Raw genomic sequence first — 18,696 nt, forward strand, 5'->3', positions numbered from 1 at the left:
TTTCTTCAGTTTCTGGGTTTCTTCTCTCCATTTGGTTGTTTAATACATATGATCCCTCTGAATGGCCATGTCAAATGCCAAAGTCAAATACTCAAATAAAAAATCAAAATCGAAATTGAGATGCGTCTTCAAGTGTCTGAATCTCAAATTTCAACAATCAAAAGTTTGCCCAAGTTTGACGTTGTGGGGAGGTTGGCCGTAACAATTTGTCTAACATTTTGAAAACGTTTGAAAGAAAATGTTAGGCAGGTCCTGAATGGAGATCTCCCTAACATTTTCAAAGTTAGTGTCTTTTTTACATGGGAAAATAACCCCCTACGCATTTTTTTACTACACTTCCAATTTTGTTTTTTTGGAATATAAAGAACATCAATATCTTATTTATCTTATTTATTTTTACATCATTTAGTGATTAGAATATAATCTAAATTTTAATTACTAATTACTACAGATTATTGATCAACATCACCTCATAATTGTAAGCACAAAAATAAAAACCCTGTCCTGGATGCCATTAATAATAAATTATTTTCTTCTTGTGAAAGAGATTAAGGATTACAAAGTTCAACTTAGGCTGACCTGCTGCTTGACTTGCTAGTCTATACTTGTTATTAAAAAAGCACATGTTGGCTGAAATTAATACCCATCCTTTTCTTTTCTTTTTTGGCCTGAAAATTTTAATTCCCATCTTGTTCCCCTCAAATTATATATACAGTTTTAATAATTACTCTCAAAAACTTTTCTATTCAATATCGGGAAGCAGACAACTCCTGGATATTATAATTTTTGTGACCTCCTGAAATTTGCCCATCACCTTCCTCACAGCTGTCCATCACATGCTGTACTTACTTCAAGTTCAAGTTCAAGGCTTTCAAGGCTTCAACCCAAATAGATTTCACCCAAATTTTCCTCACCACATCTGTAATTGTAGCCCCCCCATTTTTATTCAACAATAAAAAAAAGAGAAAGGAAATCTATCAAAGAAAGGAATAATTTCTCATCTCTATAATATATTAGTATTACTAGATTTATTGGTTTAAAAAATTAAATTAAAATGGAGAGCCACCAGTAAGCAACAGAGAAGAAGAGCTCTCTAGACTCAATCTTCATCGTCTACAGTCCCACACTCCTCCACCGCTCTCTCTCTCTCTCTCTCTCTCTCTCTCTCTCACACACACACACACCTCCAAACACGTAAACCCTAACAGCCCACCAATCTAATCTCTGCCCAAAACAACTCAAAATCCCGTCTTTTTCAAAACCCAGAAGCCAAGTCCATCCATTTCTCCCGACCCGAATGCCGATTTGATCGGATCCGACTCCCACTTGATCCGAGCCCAAATGGGTCACCTGAACCTGCCCGCATCGAAGCGGAGCCCGAGGCAATGGCGCCTCTTGGACCTTGTCTCAGCGGCCTTCTTCGGCATAGTGATTGTCTTCTTCCTCCTAGTCTTCACTCCCTTGGGTGACTCGCTCGCTGCCTCGGGTCGCCAGGCTCTTCTCTTATCGACCAATGCCGATCCGAGGCAACGACACCGTTTAGTGGCGTTGGTGGAGCTCGGGCAGCACCAGCAGCCCATTGAGGCATGCCCGGTCGATGCGGTCGACCACATGCCGTGCGAGGACCCCAGGCGCAACAGCCAATTAAGTCGAGAGATGAACTTTTACAGAGAGAGGCATTGCCCTCTGCCTGAGGAGACCCCTCTCTGCTTGATCCCACCTCCCAATGGCTACAAGATTCCGGTTCAGTGGCCCGACAGCTTGCACAAGGTGTGTGTGGTTTTGGGTTCATTTCAATTCTTCATTTTGCTTTTTTGGGTTAATTGCATATTTTGTCTTTGAATTAGCATTTGAGGCTCTTTTATGACTGAGCTTTTTGGTGAATGTTTGAGGATCTATGAATGAGAGGTGGTTTATCCGAGATTAATGGTGTTGGTGGTATAGCAAGTTTAAGCTTTTGATGTTTGCAATCGAGCTTGTTTGTTAAATTTTTCTATGCACGACTGTTATACTGGGAACAAGAATGCAAGCCTCAAAATATAAAGTTGTGTAGTACAAATAGAATTATTGAATAGGAGGATCTGTGCATTGTAGTTAAGGAACTTTGTAATGTATTAGAAATATACAAATCTCGACATGCTACTTTTAGCTACTTGTTCAGGCCAAAAAGAAAAAGAGATTGTAGTAGCTTGTTGATAAATGTTAGTGCTGTACTTTTCTCCTGCTAGCACACTCTTCATTCTCTCCCTGGCTACCACAGCTGCTCAAGAACCTTTGACAGCCTTGTGTTACTCATTTTTGGTTTTATGTTCTTGAATTTTGAATTTAAGATCCGTATAGGATTTGATGGGCCAGAAATAACTGTAAACAGCTAACTAAATAAGTGAAATCTAGACTGCTTATTAGGGGCCTTTTCTTTTATAATTACTGATGGCTCAAAATTTGATTGTCTTTCTAGTCCTCTTCTTGTTTTGGAATATTTGCCCAGCATTTTGTAATCAGAGATAGAATGAGTTTCATTTGATGTTCTATATCAAAGTCATAAAGCACCACCCCATGGTTCATTTTTAACGTGTCTTAAAGTACTGTAATCTGTGTATAGATATGGCACAGCAACATGCCACACAACAAAATCGCAGACAGGAAAGGTCATCAGGGGTGGATGAAACTGGAAGGCCCACACTTCATTTTCCCTGGTGGTGGCACCATGTTTCCAGATGGAGCTATACAATATATTGAAAAACTTGGACAGTACATCCCTATCAGTGATGGCGTCCTGCGAACTGCTCTTGATATGGGTTGTGGGGTAAGAGCAATGTTCCTTTTTCTTGAGACCGTACTAGTTTTCTTTTCGAATTTCACAAATTTTTGATGCTATACAGGTTGCCAGTTTTGGGGGGTATCTTCTGTCCAAAGACATTTTGGCGATGTCATTTGCTCCAAGAGATTCCCACAAGTCACAGATACAATTTGCATTGGAAAGAGGAATTCCAGCATTTGTTGCCATGCTTGGCACACGCAGGCTTCCATTTCCTGCTTTCTCATTTGATTTGGTGCACTGCTCTCGATGTTTGATCCCTTTTACTGCCTATAGTGAGTTCTTGTCACCTGTAACCTCGCATGTTGTTACAGTTTTTCTACCCCTGCTACTTGCTCTTATCATAAAGGAATCTGGAATTGTGCAGATGCCACATATTTCCTTGAAGTGGATCGTTTACTTCGCCCAGGAGGATACCTAGTAATCTCCGGTCCTCCTGTGCAGTGGACTAATCAAGACAAGGAATGGGCGGATCTCCAGGGTGTTGCAAGAGCATTGTGTTATGAGCTGATTGCTGTGGATGGAAACACAGCTGTCTGGAAAAAGCCTGCTGGAGATTCATGCCTTCCAAACCAAAATGAATTTGGCCTTGAATTGTGTGATGAATCAGATGACCCAAGTGATGCATGGTAACCGCCTCAGAATCCATTCTTAGTTTCTTAGTTTTTCTTCCCCTTCCCCCAAATGGAACCTTTATATTGGTATGAAGTGATTGTTTTCCATAGCTATGTCCTTTTATTAGTCCGGAAAAAATTAAAGTACAAACTCTTGCCGTCTAACCATTGCAGCATGTTGGACACAAAATTTTATTATCAAAGGTCATATTCAAAGAATTTATGGAATTGGTACCAATAAACTCAATTGTTATGCAGGTATTACAATTTAAAGAAATGTATGAGTAGGACATCTTCTGTCAAGGGAGAATATGCTGTTGGGATGATTTCAAAGTGGCCAGAGAGGCTGACAAAAGCTCCTGCAAGGGCCACACTCATGAGAAATGGCATCGATGTGTTTGAGGCTGACACGCGACGTTGGGCGAGAAGAGTTGCTTACTATAAGAACTCCCTAAACCTGAAGCTTGGAACTCCAGCTGTACGCAATGTCATGGACATGAATGCATTTTTTGGAGGTTTTGCAGCTGCACTAAAATCTGACGCTGTGTGGGTGATGAATGTTGTTCCTGCCCGCAAGCCCTCAACTCTTTCCGTAATCTTTGACAGAGGTCTTATTGGAGTATACCATGACTGGTGAGTGTTGTATTATTTTTCCTCCAATGTGTTCCACACATAAGTCCTTTGATGGAGCCAACCTAAGCTTTGTTCCCAGTCCAAGTCAAGTCACATTTTTATCTTCTGAAATATGCTGTGTCAATCAAGGATTAAATGTGGTGTTGAATTCTCGGGTGGGAGTATGCATCTTTCAGGTCCCATTGTGTATATTTTAATGCCACGCACTTAAGTAACATTGCTCCCAGTAACCATTGGGAACCAGTTGATGGCACAATAAAAAGGTTTATAGTTCAAGCTGCTGCGAAGAGTGCACTTTTTACGCTATCGTGCTCTTACGCCTGCTTTAGTACTATATCCGCAAATCTTTCTAATATTATTATTTTTCAATTGGGTTACGTTTTAGAAACCAGTGAACCTGATCATGTTATGCAGTGCTCTGGAATTGTGATAGTATTATGGAACTTCTACTGATGAGCTAATATTTTTTCTTGATGGTCTCAGGTGTGAGCCTTTCTCAACGTACCCTCGTTCTTATGACTTCATCCATGTAACTGGAATTGAATCCCTCATAAAGCATCCAGGTTCCACCAAGAACAGGTACTTCTACAGTTCTAGTTCCTATTCTGTTTCTTGAATCAACCGATTCCTACATTCTTACAGCAGTATTAAACCGTTGCACATGTTTCAGTGTAATCCTAAAGTGACATTTTCATATATTTGGCAAGATACTTGATGAAGGGCATGATTGTTCTTAAACAACCTATGCTCACGTTTCTTGATTTTTCTGCAGCTGTAACCTTGTGGATTTGATGGTGGAGATGGATCGAATGTTGCGTCCTGAAGGAACAGTTCTGGTTAGAGACTCCCCTGAAGTAATAGAAAAAGTAGCTCGCATAGCCCATGCCGTAAGGTGGACTGCTAGCATACATGAGAAAGAACCAGAGTCACACGGGAGAGAGAAAATTCTTGTTGCAACGAAAACGTTTTGGACTTTGCCTTCAGCATCCAACTGATGTGAAGGTTCATCTCCATGCATGGATGTAGTTTCTTTCTTATCCACCACTCCCTATTATGTAAGGAGATAATAGGGTTAGAATAGGGAGGGCTTGAAAGATGGGAAGACATGCAGCTTTTTTGTTAGATTACACCCAAAAAAGAAGAAAAAACAGAAGAAAGGAACCAAAAAAAAAGGAGGTGGCAATCATATGTTAAGTTTCCAAGGATAATGTAATTTGATATTATTTATTGCCCATCAATTTGATGATGCTTTGCATTATTGCATTTGTCCTCAAAACATTGTTGTTTTAAGGGGAGAAAATGGTGGCAGATCGTTTGATAGATTCAGTGTTCATGCCCTGTTCACACAGTGTGCTAATGAAAATGACAATTGCTCCCAAAGTCAAGATGTCATCACATTCTACTGATTGTTTTATACCGAAGGGTATGTCGGGAATTATAACCCTTGTGAGCAAACTGAAGGATTTTTCTGTGAGAGTGCAGAATTAAGATTTTTAAGATTCTCAGAGGGTATGAGAAGAATTTGAGTGTTGATAAATATAATGGATACAATCAGTAAGATATTTTCTTGAAATGAGCTAAAGGGTAAAAAATGGTAAATAAAAAACTTTCCTTTCCTTTTTCTTATGACTTTTCTTGCCATCCAAACAAAGGAAATTCATTTTTCCTTGACATGTGGGAGAGTAACTATGCAAGTAGATGAGTTGGTGCCAAACTCCCAACCGGCGTCTAAGTATTCATTCCATTCCCATTGGGTCCTTTCATTGAATGGTGAGAAAGAGAGAGAAAAGAAAGAGTAGGAGGCCCAGATAGATTAGATAGGCGGTAGTAGATTAGATAGATGCAAAGTAAATGCAGAACGCAAGCTCAGAGTTGGGCTGTTTCCTTCAGATGATAGCTACAACTGACAACACCCAGGATTTTATTTCTGCTTTTACTTTGGGGGCATCTTCCCCCACTGATGGACCCCATCAAAACCAATAAATTGCAGAAAAGACTTTTGATAATTAAGAAGGTGGTGATGCTTCAAAACTAAGAAAATTCATCTTCGAACTCTCACCCAATCAGTACTTGAACTGCTCCAATTGGGTTTTTTTCAAGGCCAGGTGTGAAAGGAAGTGCATAAAATGAATGCTTGAGGAATAAGTAGGAGAGGAAGCAGTTATTTTTTGTTACAATGAGGAATAATTTGGGGTCAAAATAAAATCAATGAATTGGTTTATTTTATTTCAAAGTGGTACCGCAAAACACTTCTAGACGCTCTAGTTTAGTCGTATGTGTATACATGATTGATTTCTAACTACTAATATGAAACTCACATGCATTTACAATCAGAAATCATCTACTCTCGCATAGACTATTGATCGTAACATTTCTCTTATTTAATAACTATGACATGTGAAGACAATGATTTGCAATTAGAATGGATCAACAATAAATTTTATTAATGTTTTCAGGAAAAAAAAAAAAATTATTACCGTTTTGATAGCATTTATATGAGTTTTCTCATAGATTTTCACCACTTTCACATACACATATAGCCCTTTCAATTTTCAGAAGGAAACAAAAATTAAACACTTAAAGTACTGTAAAAATGATCATGTGGACATCACAATTAACAGTCTATTATGGTCTGACTACTGTTAACTGGCTGGGAGGCTGAACAACAAAGTCAGAGTTATGCTTTGCCTTGTGTTCATATGAGGAGAGGGAACCAAGAAAAATGATCAAAGGGTACATGAAATTTGTAAAGGGTTGCTTGTCTGTAGCGTAGTTGGCAGCATCAAATATACAGTCAAATACTATTATTGACTTTCTGTAAACCTAGTTTTTGCTACTCTATTATCCCATCCTTGTTGCTTTCCTTTCACACCTTGAAGAATTAAGGAAGGTCAAAGTTGTATCACAATTCACAATGAGATTACATGCTGCAAAGGAGAAGAGACCACATTACTTACCAGAAGTTGACAGATTGCGCTAATTTTTATAACAAGCAAGCGCTCAGTCAAAGTAAGTGATGCATGATTAAGAAGGCGTCTCAAGTTCAACATCCATTATTAATTGATCCAAACAAGTCAGAAGATGAAATGCGTGCACTTTTGGATTGCTGAAAGGGAATTTAGAAAGAAAAGTGAAATGATTGATCCTGGATTGGGCATATACATATATACATATGTATGTGTGTGTGTATATGGGCTGTGCATATATAAGTTTTGTCTGTCAGCAAAACATTGCATGTGCTGTGCATGCCTTTTTACACAGAGCTAAATCCATGACAAGTATATAGATGAGAGCAACATGGCTCAACATGAATGTGATTTTTCAACCAGGGTTCAACAGGCCTATAATTGAGATTCAAAATTGTACTGCATAGATACAGTACATGTCAACATTATAGAGTGAATAATTTTCAACCGTTGAGCTGTAAATCTACTCATTTTTTTGTTATATCTATTAAGCAACAAAGACCATTTGAGAGCATCCTCAAAAAAGGACCCTCATTCATCTCTCTTGGTTTTCAAACAAGAAGATCATTGAAAACCAACCAATAAATAGTTAACTGCGTGTCCATTACTTCTGCCACATATTTTCCTGCAATCAAACAACCTCAAAAAATCACAGAAAGGTTTTCTTTTCATTTTTTCTGTCTGTAAAATACCTTTTATAATTGTTTCTCAAAAACTACTTGGGAAAATATATCATGAGGATGTTTGGTTGGCAACATTTGTTCAAACCTTTTTGCTCATTTTTTTCATAAAGAAAGTGATGTGTCATACACCTACTTTTTATTTTCTTTTATCAATTATGGCAATTAAATAAATAGGAGTTTTATTTTAACGGATGTGATTATCTAACTCCCAAATATATACAGTTGAAATGTGAAGAACTTTTGAGCAATTCATGGACACGGCATGGGAGGTGAAATAACTTTTTATTTTTTCTTCTTTCTCTCTCTCTCTCTGTGTTTTTTTTTTGTTTTTTTATTTTTGGGTGTGTTTAAGAATTGTTGGTCATTAATCTCCAAAAGGTTTGAAGCATATATTTAAACTCGCATCAATTATGAGGCTTAAATATCAAATAGTAATTCAACCGTATAATACATCACATAAACAATATTATTAATGGCTAACACAATTCTTTTACTCACAACAGATGATATTCATTTACAATCAAACTCATCCTTTTTTTTTTTCTTTTTTTTTCTGTTGTTATTAAAGTCTTGGGGTGAAAATAAAAGAAAAAAGGCAAATATCATATACCTCGCTTGTGCTTTTGAGAGAGACGATAATTGTATTCATAAATGCAGGAAAAAGAAAGCGAACATCAAACAATCAGAATCTAGAAAGACCAAGCATGATCTAAGGAGATGGGCACAATCTCAGCATAATCAAAGAAACCAACTATATGTTGTAGGGCAACATCCAAAAATACCAATGGAGTTCAATGTAATTAGTTATAGCTGGGAGATCTCCACAAGACCCATAAATGAAACCTCTTAGACCAAGTCTTTTTAGACATCATGTGTCTCCTTTGCTACCCACAAATCAAGTCTTGGTCAAATTCGTTGTGAATGAATTGGTCAAATTCGTTGTGAATGAATTAGTCAAATTTTATTTGTTTTTATTGTGAAAATGAGTAAGATATGAAATAGAGAGAGGGGTTAAAAGGGTATTGTGATTATATATTTTTCTACAAAAACCATGCAAAAATAAAAATAAAAAATCATCACATGCAAGGTGCAACAAATAGGTGGAGACCCCAAGTTTGTTTGTCAAATAATTATTATGGCAAGTGAGGAACAAGTCAATGAATTAATGTTTCAGACATTGAAGTTTCAGTTGGAGAAAAAAATGGTTCACAACTGCATCCTTGAAATGGTGCTTGTGGGATATTCTTCTTTCTTGACTAGTAGTTGTTTGTGGATTGTGGAGGTAAATGGGTTTATTTGTAAAAATGGTTTGTGAGGAATGAGGGCTTCAAAATATAACAACGACTGTGATTGAGAAATATTAGTGTAATTATAAGGTGACCAAACCCCATAAAGAAAAGTATTTAAGGAGAAAGAGACGCACAGAGAAGACAACTAGAATTTTATTTGCCCTCCAAAAGAAAGTGGAACTGGCATTTGAAGGGAGAAAGAGATAAAGAATAACGATAGTAACTCTCTACACGAAGAAACTTAAGACAAGGAAAAAACAAAAAAACAAAAAGACTGAGGAAATGGAAACTTACTTTAAACCTTGAGATTAATGTTAATCAGAAATTCTTTACATTATTAAGCAAAATTAAGACCTACCACCATGGTTAGCTATGATTTGCCATGGCTAACAAGGGCGGCGGTTCGTGTTATTTCTTTGCCAATGATTTAACATCTGGTTAGCTTCATGTAGAGCTAGTTAATCATAATCCCACTGTTTTATAATCATGTCGTGTTTGGATTCACCCACATGAATGCATAAAACATTTAAGTACCACATAGTGCCCTAGCCGAAACCCGAAAAAGCTCTTCATCTGAGTAAGTACTCTAGTCGAAACATTTAAGAAAAAAATGAATCAAAAGAGTTTGTTAATTGGATTTCCTTATTCAGTTATTAATTTTCACCCAATAAAACATTCGAAAAGATTTTCCTTCATTCATTACTCATTACCCGACAATTGTATTTCTTAGCTATGCATAAGTTTTTAAACACAAAAGAGTAATTTTTGGCGGGAAACTTATTTTCAATGACTCACATTAACTGCTAATAAGGAATAATTAGATTCGACCGAACGACCTAAATAACCTAAACGTTCCACCGCGTGCTCAAAATTCATGATGTGACCAACTGTAAAGTACATTTTTCTGAGCATGAAAGCTAATTAGGCCTCTTTTAGGAACTGTGGACTGAATTGTTATTTTAGATAAGACTAAATCTGAAATGGACTGAATTGTGAGGATATTTTTCCATATTTAGTATTAATATTGGATTTCTTAATTGTCCAATTTAATTGCATACCATGTTTACTTTTACCAAAATTACATACCATGTTTACTTTTACCAAAATTACATACCATATCAAATGAAACTATTATAATGTATTTAAGGAACTGTCATATTTACATTGTCTGAAGAAGGGACAGTAAGAAAGTTAAATTCTGCAAATCTAGATCTTTGGTGGAAAATTCAGACCTCTAGCAAAAGCAAAGATAAACTTCAGGTACAAAAAAACCCCATTACCAGTACCAAGTTGAAAAAAAAAGGAGAGAGAAATAAAAAGAGTGTCATAGATCTGAAACTCCAGAAGAAAAAGGTGTGAAAAGGTTACAATTTTTTCACTGTCTTCACAGACTTTCAGAGAGAGTGAGTGAGTCAACCGGCCCTTTTTGGAGCTTTGTATTTGTAAGGCTTCGAAGAGTCCACATAGTGCGTTTTATCTTCACCTCTCTCCCTCTCTCTCTCTCTTACTATTTCTCTCACCTGCTTTTTTTTGCTTTTCTCTGTGCAAATCTTGGAAAATGAAAAGCCTTTTCCTCTCTCTCATTTTTTTATTTTTCTCAACTCTCTCAAGCCTTTTTAGAGTGGAGTCAAGCATGCAGTGAACCAGAGATATCACTCACCCAACAAACTAGGGTTGCCCTTATTTGGTTTTCCTCCAAACCAAACAGTAGTCATTTAGGCCTCTTCTGGTGCTTTTAGCTGTTTAGGCGAGTTAGAGAGAAAAAATCAAGGAAGAGAGAGAGAGAGAGGGATAGAGAACGAAGAGCTAAGCAGCTGGAGTGTACCAAAAAAGGGTTTGCTTGCCTTCTTTCTCTTTCTTTCTCTCCAAAAGAACCCCTTAAAACATTTCCTTCGCTAGAGAGGGAGTTGGAGACATTTGGGTTAACTCTGAACCGTCTGTCTCCTCTGCCTCTCTGTGCTTTTTCTTTCTCGTACAAAAAAGAGATCATTTTTTCTGTCCAAATATTTATATTTTTTCTTCTCATTTTATGTGGAGAGAGCAAATTACGTGGTCATTAAGCGAAGTGGGTGTAAATTTGTAAAGAAATAGGAGGAGAATCTGGTGTGTTAGGAGGCGTTAAGAAGAAGCAAGCAAAGAAAAGAGAGTTGGGCTTTTTCTTTTTGATGAGTTTTGGGGGTTTTCTTGACAACAGTACCGGCAGTGGTGGCGGTGCAAGAATTGTGGCTGATATCTCTTACAACAACACTTCAAGCAGCACCCACAGCAACAATATGCCCTCCAGTGCACTTGCTCAGCCACGTCTTGTAACTCAGTCTCTCACTAAGTCCATGTTCAACTCTCCAGGACTCTCACTCGCCCTTGTAAAGCTCTCATCTTTATCTCTCTCTCTCTCTCTCTCTCTCTCTCTCTCTCTCTTTTGTTTCTGAAAGTATGGTCTTGAAACTGATCTGGGTTTTTGTTATTTTTTGGTTTTGTTTTAAAAAAATTACTGTGCTATCAGCAGACAAATGCGGATGGGCAAGGCGATGTGACGAGAATGGCTGAGAATTTTGAGACCAACGTTGGGAGGAGGAGCCGAGAGGAAGAGCACGAGAGCAGATCTGGGAGTGATAATATGGATGGTGGTTCTGGGGACGATCAAGATGCTGCTGATAATACCAATCCTCGTAAGAAAAAACGATACCACCGACACACCCCGCAGCAAATCCAAGAACTTGAAGCGTATGATATAATAAAAATCCCATATTTTATTTTACTGTTTTTGAATAAAATTATTCACTTTTTCAGTGTTTGGTTGTTAATTTGTGTGTTTTTTTTTTTAATCATTTGGGTTTGGTTTTAGGCTGTTCAAGGAGTGTCCTCATCCTGATGAGAAGCAAAGATTGGAGCTCAGCAGAAGGCTTTGCTTGGAGACCAGACAAGTCAAATTCTGGTTCCAAAATCGCCGAACCCAGATGAAGGTAAATTGCTCTACACAGACATTTTTTAGTTTCCATTTCTCTTCTTTTCTTGAGGGTTGATGGAGTTTTGGTCGTTTTGGGACTTATTAGACTCAACTGGAACGCCATGAGAACTCACTGCTGAGGCAAGAGAATGACAAACTTCGAGCGGAGAACATGTCGATTCGGGACGCAATGAGGAACCCAATTTGCTCAAACTGTGGTGGTCCTGCAATTATAGGAGAGATATCACTCGAAGAGCAACACCTCAGGATCGAAAATGCCCGATTGAAGGACGAGTTGGATCGAGTTTGTGCCCTCGCTGGGAAGTTTCTAGGCCGCCCCATTTCGTCCCTGGCCACATCAATGGGGCCTCCACTACCGAGCTCAACCTTGGAGCTCGGAGTTGGGAGCAATGGCTTTGGTGGGTTGAGCTCTGTGGCTACATCAATGCCAGTGGGGCCTGATTTTGGAGGTGGGATTGGGAGCGCCATGTCAGTTGTGCCTCACTCTAGGCCTAGTGTGACCGGCCTGGACCGGTCGATGGAGAGATCGATGTTTCTAGAGCTTGCCTTGGCTGCCATGGATGAGTTGGTGAAGCTGGCTCAGACAGATGAGCCACTTTGGCTGAGGAGCTTGGAGGGTGGAAGAGAGGTTTTGAACCATGAAGAATACATGAGAAGTTTCACTCCTTGCATTGGGTTGAAGCCAAATGGTTTTGTTACCGAGGCTTCTAGGGAGACTGGCATGGTCATTATCAACAGCTTGGCCCTTGTTGAGACTTTGATGGAATCGGTAAGAGCAAATACTTTGTATTGAAATTTGATGCCATTTGAGATTTTGGCCTTTGTGTGTATTTTTTGGTTTTCAATGCTTGTCCAAATATTTTTTTTGCTTATTTTATGTTCAAAATCAAATCTCATTTTGCTCGAAACAGAATCGGTGGTTGGAGATGTTTCCTTGTTTGGTTGCTAGAACCTCGACCACTGATGTCATTTCTAGTGGAATGGGAGGAACTAGAAATGGTGCACTTCAACTGGTAAGTACTTGAAAGTCCTAAAGAGAAATAAAATGAAAATATATGTACTTGCCCATTTTTGTGTCACTTAAAGCATTTTAAATTTTTTTTTTTTTTTGGGTAATAATCAAATTTCAGATGCATGCTGAGCTACAAGTACTATCCCCTTTGGTTCCGGTTCGTGAGGTACATTTCCTCCGCTTCTGCAAGCAGCACGCAGAGGGCGTGTGGGCTGTGGTCGATGTGTCGGTCGACACCATCCGTGACACCTCCGGTGCACCTACATTTATGAACTGCAGGAGGCTCCCTTCTGGTTGTGTTGTTCAAGATATGCCTAATGGGTACTCTAAGGTAAGTTATACCACTTTCCATTCAAGTCTATCATAGCTTATTTGGTTCTTTACATATATATGCCTTGAGAGTTAAATGATTTTCTCTTCTGGTAAAATCAAAAACATATTTATCTAACTTAGGAATTACTGACTTGCGTATGAGCAACTGACCGTAACACAACTCAGATAATATGAGCAACTGACTGTAACACAACGCAGATAACAGTCGAAATAAAGCTTTAATTTATTTGTTTGAATTCAAAATGCTTATCTGGAATGCATTGTCCCCGAAGGCAAGTACAGCTTCAGTTACATGGTTCATATTTGTTTGCTTTAACATTTATTGTGCTATCCCAAGTGGGTGTTCTTCCCCTTTGGCCTTTAATGAGTCTGTTGAAGTAACTGCAACATTGGAGCTTAGTTGAGAACATTTAAGTGGGAGCCAAAAAACCCCAAGTCAATATCTTTGAGTTTCTTTCTACTTAGCATATATAGTTTTTAGCATTATTTACATTCCCCAAGCCACCACTTAATTATTAATTAATTAATTAATTAAAAGAGCTCATGCATCAAAGAACTTTATTTGTCTAGTCTAGTGATTACTCACTACATCACCACACTGTCCCATTGCTTAGATTGGCCTTACCAACCCAATATTTTATGTCTCTCAAAGAATCGGAACCTTCCTCAAATCTTATCATCTGGTCTCTCCAAATCATATACTAATCTTCAAACCCTAAAACCCTAAACCCTTAACCCAATAGTTTATTATCGGAAGCCTCTAAACCCCAGATTTCTGTACCTTGAACACATTAATTTCATATCCTCCATAACCCCAAACTGCCTTGTAATCTTCAACTCGGGTCAAATTTAATAAACTATTCCTTGCCCTTGATGTTTCTATTCCAATCTTTGATGCTTGCTGCCTTGTATTATCGAAGAAGACCTTGTTGTCAAACTCCAAGACTGCCTAATTTTGTCTCTCTCTCTCTCTCTCTCTCTCTCTCTCTCTCTCTCTCTAGGTCTAGGCTGTATATATAAATAATTGATGTAGACCACCATTTCCAAATCTCGATGCCACCCTATGCTCTCCTTTAAATGTTGCGCAACTTTATCTACACCCAAATATTTTACTCTTTTTGCTCGATGGCAGTGTGATTTCCATGTCTCTCATTATTATTGTTAATTTTCTATTTCTTCCATTAGATTTTAGAGATGGTTACCATATGTGACATGTGTCACTGGCCCCACAGAGGCTACTTCAACAACTACGGAAAAAAAAAAAAACTTAAATTTTGGTTAGCTGGCTTCAGCCTACCTTTGTCTATAAACTATTATTGCTTTGTAATTAAATCACCACAATTTTGCTTCTTTTGTTAGGTGGGTGCAACTGTGCCTTGTCATACCACACTGTTTATATGTGAATGATTATGTTAATCTAAGCCTAATTAGTAATGTAACATCTTACCAAGTAATCGTGATGACATGATTTAACATTTTGCAGGTTACATGGGTTGAGCATGCAGAGTACGATGAGAGCCAAGTCCACCAGCTCTACCGACCCATGCTGAGCTCCGGCATGGGCTTCGGCGCGCAACGGTGGGTCGCTACCCTCCAACGCCAATGCGAGTGCCTCGCCATTCTCATGTCCTCCTCCGTTTCCACCCGCGACCACACTGGTACGTGATCACTCGATCATTTGAAATTTCTTGAGTATCCATTCCCATACAAACAATGTACCTGCTTCAAATGTATGTAAAATTTGGTGGTGTATTTTTTATACTAGCGATCACGGCGAGCGGGCGGAGGAGCATGCTGAAGCTGGCGCAGCGGATGACGGACAACTTCTGTGCTGGCGTGTGTGCGTCCACAGTGCACAAATGGAACAAGCTGAACGCGCGGAACGTGGACGAGGACGTCCGGGTCATGACCAGGGAGAGCCTCGACGACCCGGGCGAGCCGCCCGGGATCGTGCTCAGCGCTGCCACTTCAGTCTGGCTGCCCGTCTCCCCACAGAGGCTCTTTGATTTCCTGCGTGACGAACGACTCAGGAGCGAGTGGGACATACTCTCCAACGGTGGGCCCATGCAGGAGATGGCCCACATCGCCAAGGGCCAGGATCCAGGCAACTGCGTCTCCCTCCTTCGCGCCAGAGTACTGTTTCTTCCTCTGTCTCTCGTCATAATTTTTTCATTGTTTTATTGTTTATTTTATAATGACGAATGTGTCCTTGGTGGCGGATAAGTTTCAAATTAGTGTGTCGTTGTGTGGGAGGGGGTGAAAAAGGTGAATGTAGAAAGGACAAGTTTGGAATTTGGAAGTATCCATAGGGACGGTTTTGGGGTGCAGAGGGTGCAGACATTAGGGACAGTGTTTGTTTCGGTAATCTCCAAAAAAAGTCAAAATTCAAGGACGCTTGTCAACTTCCTTGAGTTGTTACTTTCTCACCTTTAACTTTTTATATATATTTTTTTCATTCAATCAGAAAAGAGAAAAAAACAAATAATAAAAACAAACTGGTGGTGAGGTCAGGGGTTTGACTTTTAGAATTATGGAATGGCATGCGGTGTAAATATGGGGAAACTGAGGGTCATGTTTGCGGTGATGCAGGCAATGAACGCAAACCAAAGCAGCATGCTGATCTTGCAAGAGACATGCATAGACTCTGCGGGAGGCCTTGTGGTATACGCGCCTGTTGACATTCCGGCCATGCACGTTGTCATGAACGGCGGGGATTCCGCCTACGTGGCGCTCCTCCCGTCCGGGTTTGCGATTGTCCCGGATGGGCCAGGCTCGCGTGGGCCTATGACCGTCAAAGGTGGCGGTCACGGAAGCAGCAATGGAGGAGGAGGCGAGGACGCCACGCATAGAGTGAGTGGGTCCCTACTGACAATGACGTTTCAGATCCTGGTGAACAGCCTGCCCTCAGCCAAGCTGACGGTGGAGTCGGTGGAGACCGTCAACAACCTCATCTCGTGCACTGTCCAGAAGATCAAGGCCGCCCTACATTGTGAAAGCTGATTATCTGATCGGGTCCTATTGTGTGGGTCACGTGATCCAACCTCACCGTAGCTTCTTTTTTTTCTCTTTTTGTTGACAATATTGACGTCGTGTTGTGCATGTGCATGAAGGTGGTGGTGGCGGTGGTTGTAGTTATTTTAGGTGATTGTGTGTGAGTGAGAGAGTAAGCTGAAGACTCTGAGTGGTGGGTATGAAGAGTAATGCGGTGGGGGTGTTGAGTCAAGAACGAACCGCACGTGTGTGAGAGTGGTGTTGTCAACAGCAGCAGCAGCACAAGGCAAAGGCTGGTGGTGGTTCGGGTATTGACTCAGAGGACCCCTAAATTTGAGTAAACGCGTTTGGCTTAAGAGGCAACAAGCGTAAATTATGAAGCAGACAAAAAAAAAAAAAAAAGGGAATGAAAAAATTGAGAGAGAGGGTCTCTTTTTATAATTATTAATTTTCATTTAAATTATTGTGAATTTCATTTTCTGTGTTATTTATTTATTTTGTGGTTGACTTGAGAATGACTCTGGCAATGTTTAATGAGTGAAAATTCTCTCTTGTATTTACCAAATGCAAATACCCTTCTCATTTTTTTATCTTTTCCATTTATTTTTTGGCGGTGTGTCGGTTAATTTGCTAGAGTCAATGAAATGGGAAATGGTGACAGGTACTGTGTGAAAAGCGACGTTCATCACAGGAAGGCTGAATGTGGATTAACTGCGTTGTGTGATTGGACTGGAATTGGATGGGGGGAAATAGTTAAGCCTGTTCCGTTTGGCCGGTTGGATGTTGGACGGTGAAGCTTTGATAGTTATGTCATATGTACTGCTAGGGGAACATAAGGCTGACTTTTACAAATTTAGAGTGGAAAGAATTATAATTCACAAACTTTGACACTTATATTACAACACGTGAACTGATTACGTGATCGTATTAACATCTTGTAGCTTTTTATTTAACTTGGAATAAGCTTCTTCATAGGTTTATTTGTTGTACTTGACCTAAAAAGCATTATATTTAAGTTATTAGGATTGTGTTGCTCGAGACAAGTTATGGATGTAGGGATGAATAATCTCACATCTAAAAAGTATCATAATATAGTTAGAAGTGGGTGGTTTAGTACCAATTACGCATTTTTAATTAAAACTCCACGCTTGAATGGGTTCATTGAACCTTATTTTACTCAATGTCCAAAGCTAGGAAAAATATCGATGTTGATGTGAGTAGTTAAGTGAGAAAAAATATCGATGTTGATATGAACCTTGTGTAAATTTTTTTCAACTCGTTCTGCAATTTGATCATGCAAAAGTGCTATTGTTGGTACATGTTAGGATGCATTCACAAGCAAGTCCTAGACAGTCATTACTTGGTAGCTGGCTAGCTAAATAGGTGCGGACAAAGGCAATAAAGTCAAGAAAACGAAAGGCTATCCAAAACAGGGAAATGGCATTTGGCCCTCATAGTCAATTTCAATTGCTCATGGCTTTTTAGCTTTGGACATTGCCTTTTTGATCTTGTCCTATTTCTCCAAAGTCGTCCTTCACAATACAAACTCTCCCCTGCATTGCACAGCAGTTCATTCATGAACAGATGCATGTATATATGGACATACATACTGTTGTGTTATATATATATACACATCATCCCCTCCCTGTCCCAACCCATCACATGCAGAGTGGGTCCCGTTGATGATGGGCTCTGTCAATCTTCCACAGTGAAGTCCCAACGCATTATTTGTGGCCACGAGGGGCCAAGAAATATGCCATGGATCGCTGTGTGGGAGGGGGGACCATTTACCATATAGTAAATCCTCACCTCACACAAGACGTCCCCTAAAAAAACAACACTGGAAAACGACTTTTATTGTTGTCTCAAAAAGTTACCATTTACCGTGTCCTATGAAATTATTATCTTCACAAGTTCGAAAATTGTAAATTTCTTCACGTTTTCCTTTATTCGTGACTATTTTATCCTAAATTCGCAAGGTTAGAAGTTATTCTCAAAGTAAAAAATAGGTTTATTGTTGTCATAATTTGGTTTGTTCTTTTCGACAATGTGATGTTCACATGTGGAGAGGAATCAAACTTTGAGGGCAAAGAGATGGATACAGTACCTTAATCAATCAGCCAAATCCACATCTTATACTAATTTTATTTATGCTTCCAGATAATAAACGTGCGTAACATCCTGCTTAAAGCATTCCTCATTTCCATCATTTCTAAACATCAAAATAGGAATGTTTTTCTATGAATTTCTCCCCAACCCATCCAAATCCGATTAAGCGAAACAAGCATAATTCTTAAGTCATGTGCCTACATACCCTAGGTTTTATGTATAAGGCAACCCTAATAAATTTCCAGCTCAAAAGTGTTAGGGTGGGGGGTTTATGTATATA

At 39.2% G+C, this 18,696-nt stretch overlaps 2 protein-coding genes across 4 annotated transcripts; both read left to right on the top strand.

Moving 5' to 3' along the window:
* The first annotated feature begins 679 nt into the window (after positions 1-679).
* LOC117617909 (probable methyltransferase PMT13) lies at positions 680-5,324 on the top strand. The gene is made up of 7 exons (XM_034347526.1): positions 680-1,770; positions 2,603-2,806; positions 2,883-3,093; positions 3,186-3,447; positions 3,691-4,065; positions 4,549-4,644; positions 4,838-5,324. Exons 1-7 carry the CDS (start codon positions 1,342-1,344, stop codon positions 5,058-5,060), a joined length of 1,800 nt encoding a protein of 599 aa, XP_034203417.1. The 5' UTR covers positions 680-1,341; the 3' UTR covers positions 5,061-5,324.
* Positions 5,325-10,408: 5,084 nt separating this feature from the next.
* Positions 10,409-16,709, top strand: LOC117617832 (homeobox-leucine zipper protein ANTHOCYANINLESS 2). 3 transcript variants are annotated; one of them, XM_034347406.1, is made up of 9 exons: positions 10,410-11,366; positions 11,510-11,727; positions 11,849-11,966; positions 12,057-12,740; positions 12,883-12,984; positions 13,102-13,314; positions 14,800-14,974; positions 15,082-15,449; positions 15,906-16,693. In XM_034347406.1, the coding sequence occupies exons 1-9, from the start codon at positions 11,169-11,171 to the stop codon at positions 16,314-16,316; spliced, it is 2,487 nt and encodes an 828-aa protein (XP_034203297.1). In that variant the 5' UTR covers positions 10,410-11,168; the 3' UTR covers positions 16,317-16,693. The 3 variants fall into 3 exon arrangements, with proteins under 3 accessions (XP_034203298.1, XP_034203297.1, XP_034203296.1); XM_034347405.1 differs by having other exon boundaries at positions 10,412-11,366; positions 11,507-11,727; positions 15,906-16,709; XM_034347407.1 differs by lacking the exon at positions 12,883-12,984 and having other exon boundaries at positions 10,409-11,366; positions 11,507-11,727; positions 15,906-16,709.
* Positions 16,710-18,696: the final 1,987 nt, after the last annotated feature.

This window comes from Prunus dulcis, chromosome 2 (genome assembly GCF_902201215.1).
Source record: "Prunus dulcis chromosome 2, ALMONDv2, whole genome shotgun sequence".
Lineage (NCBI taxonomy): Eukaryota > Viridiplantae > Streptophyta > Magnoliopsida > Rosales > Rosaceae > Prunus > Prunus dulcis.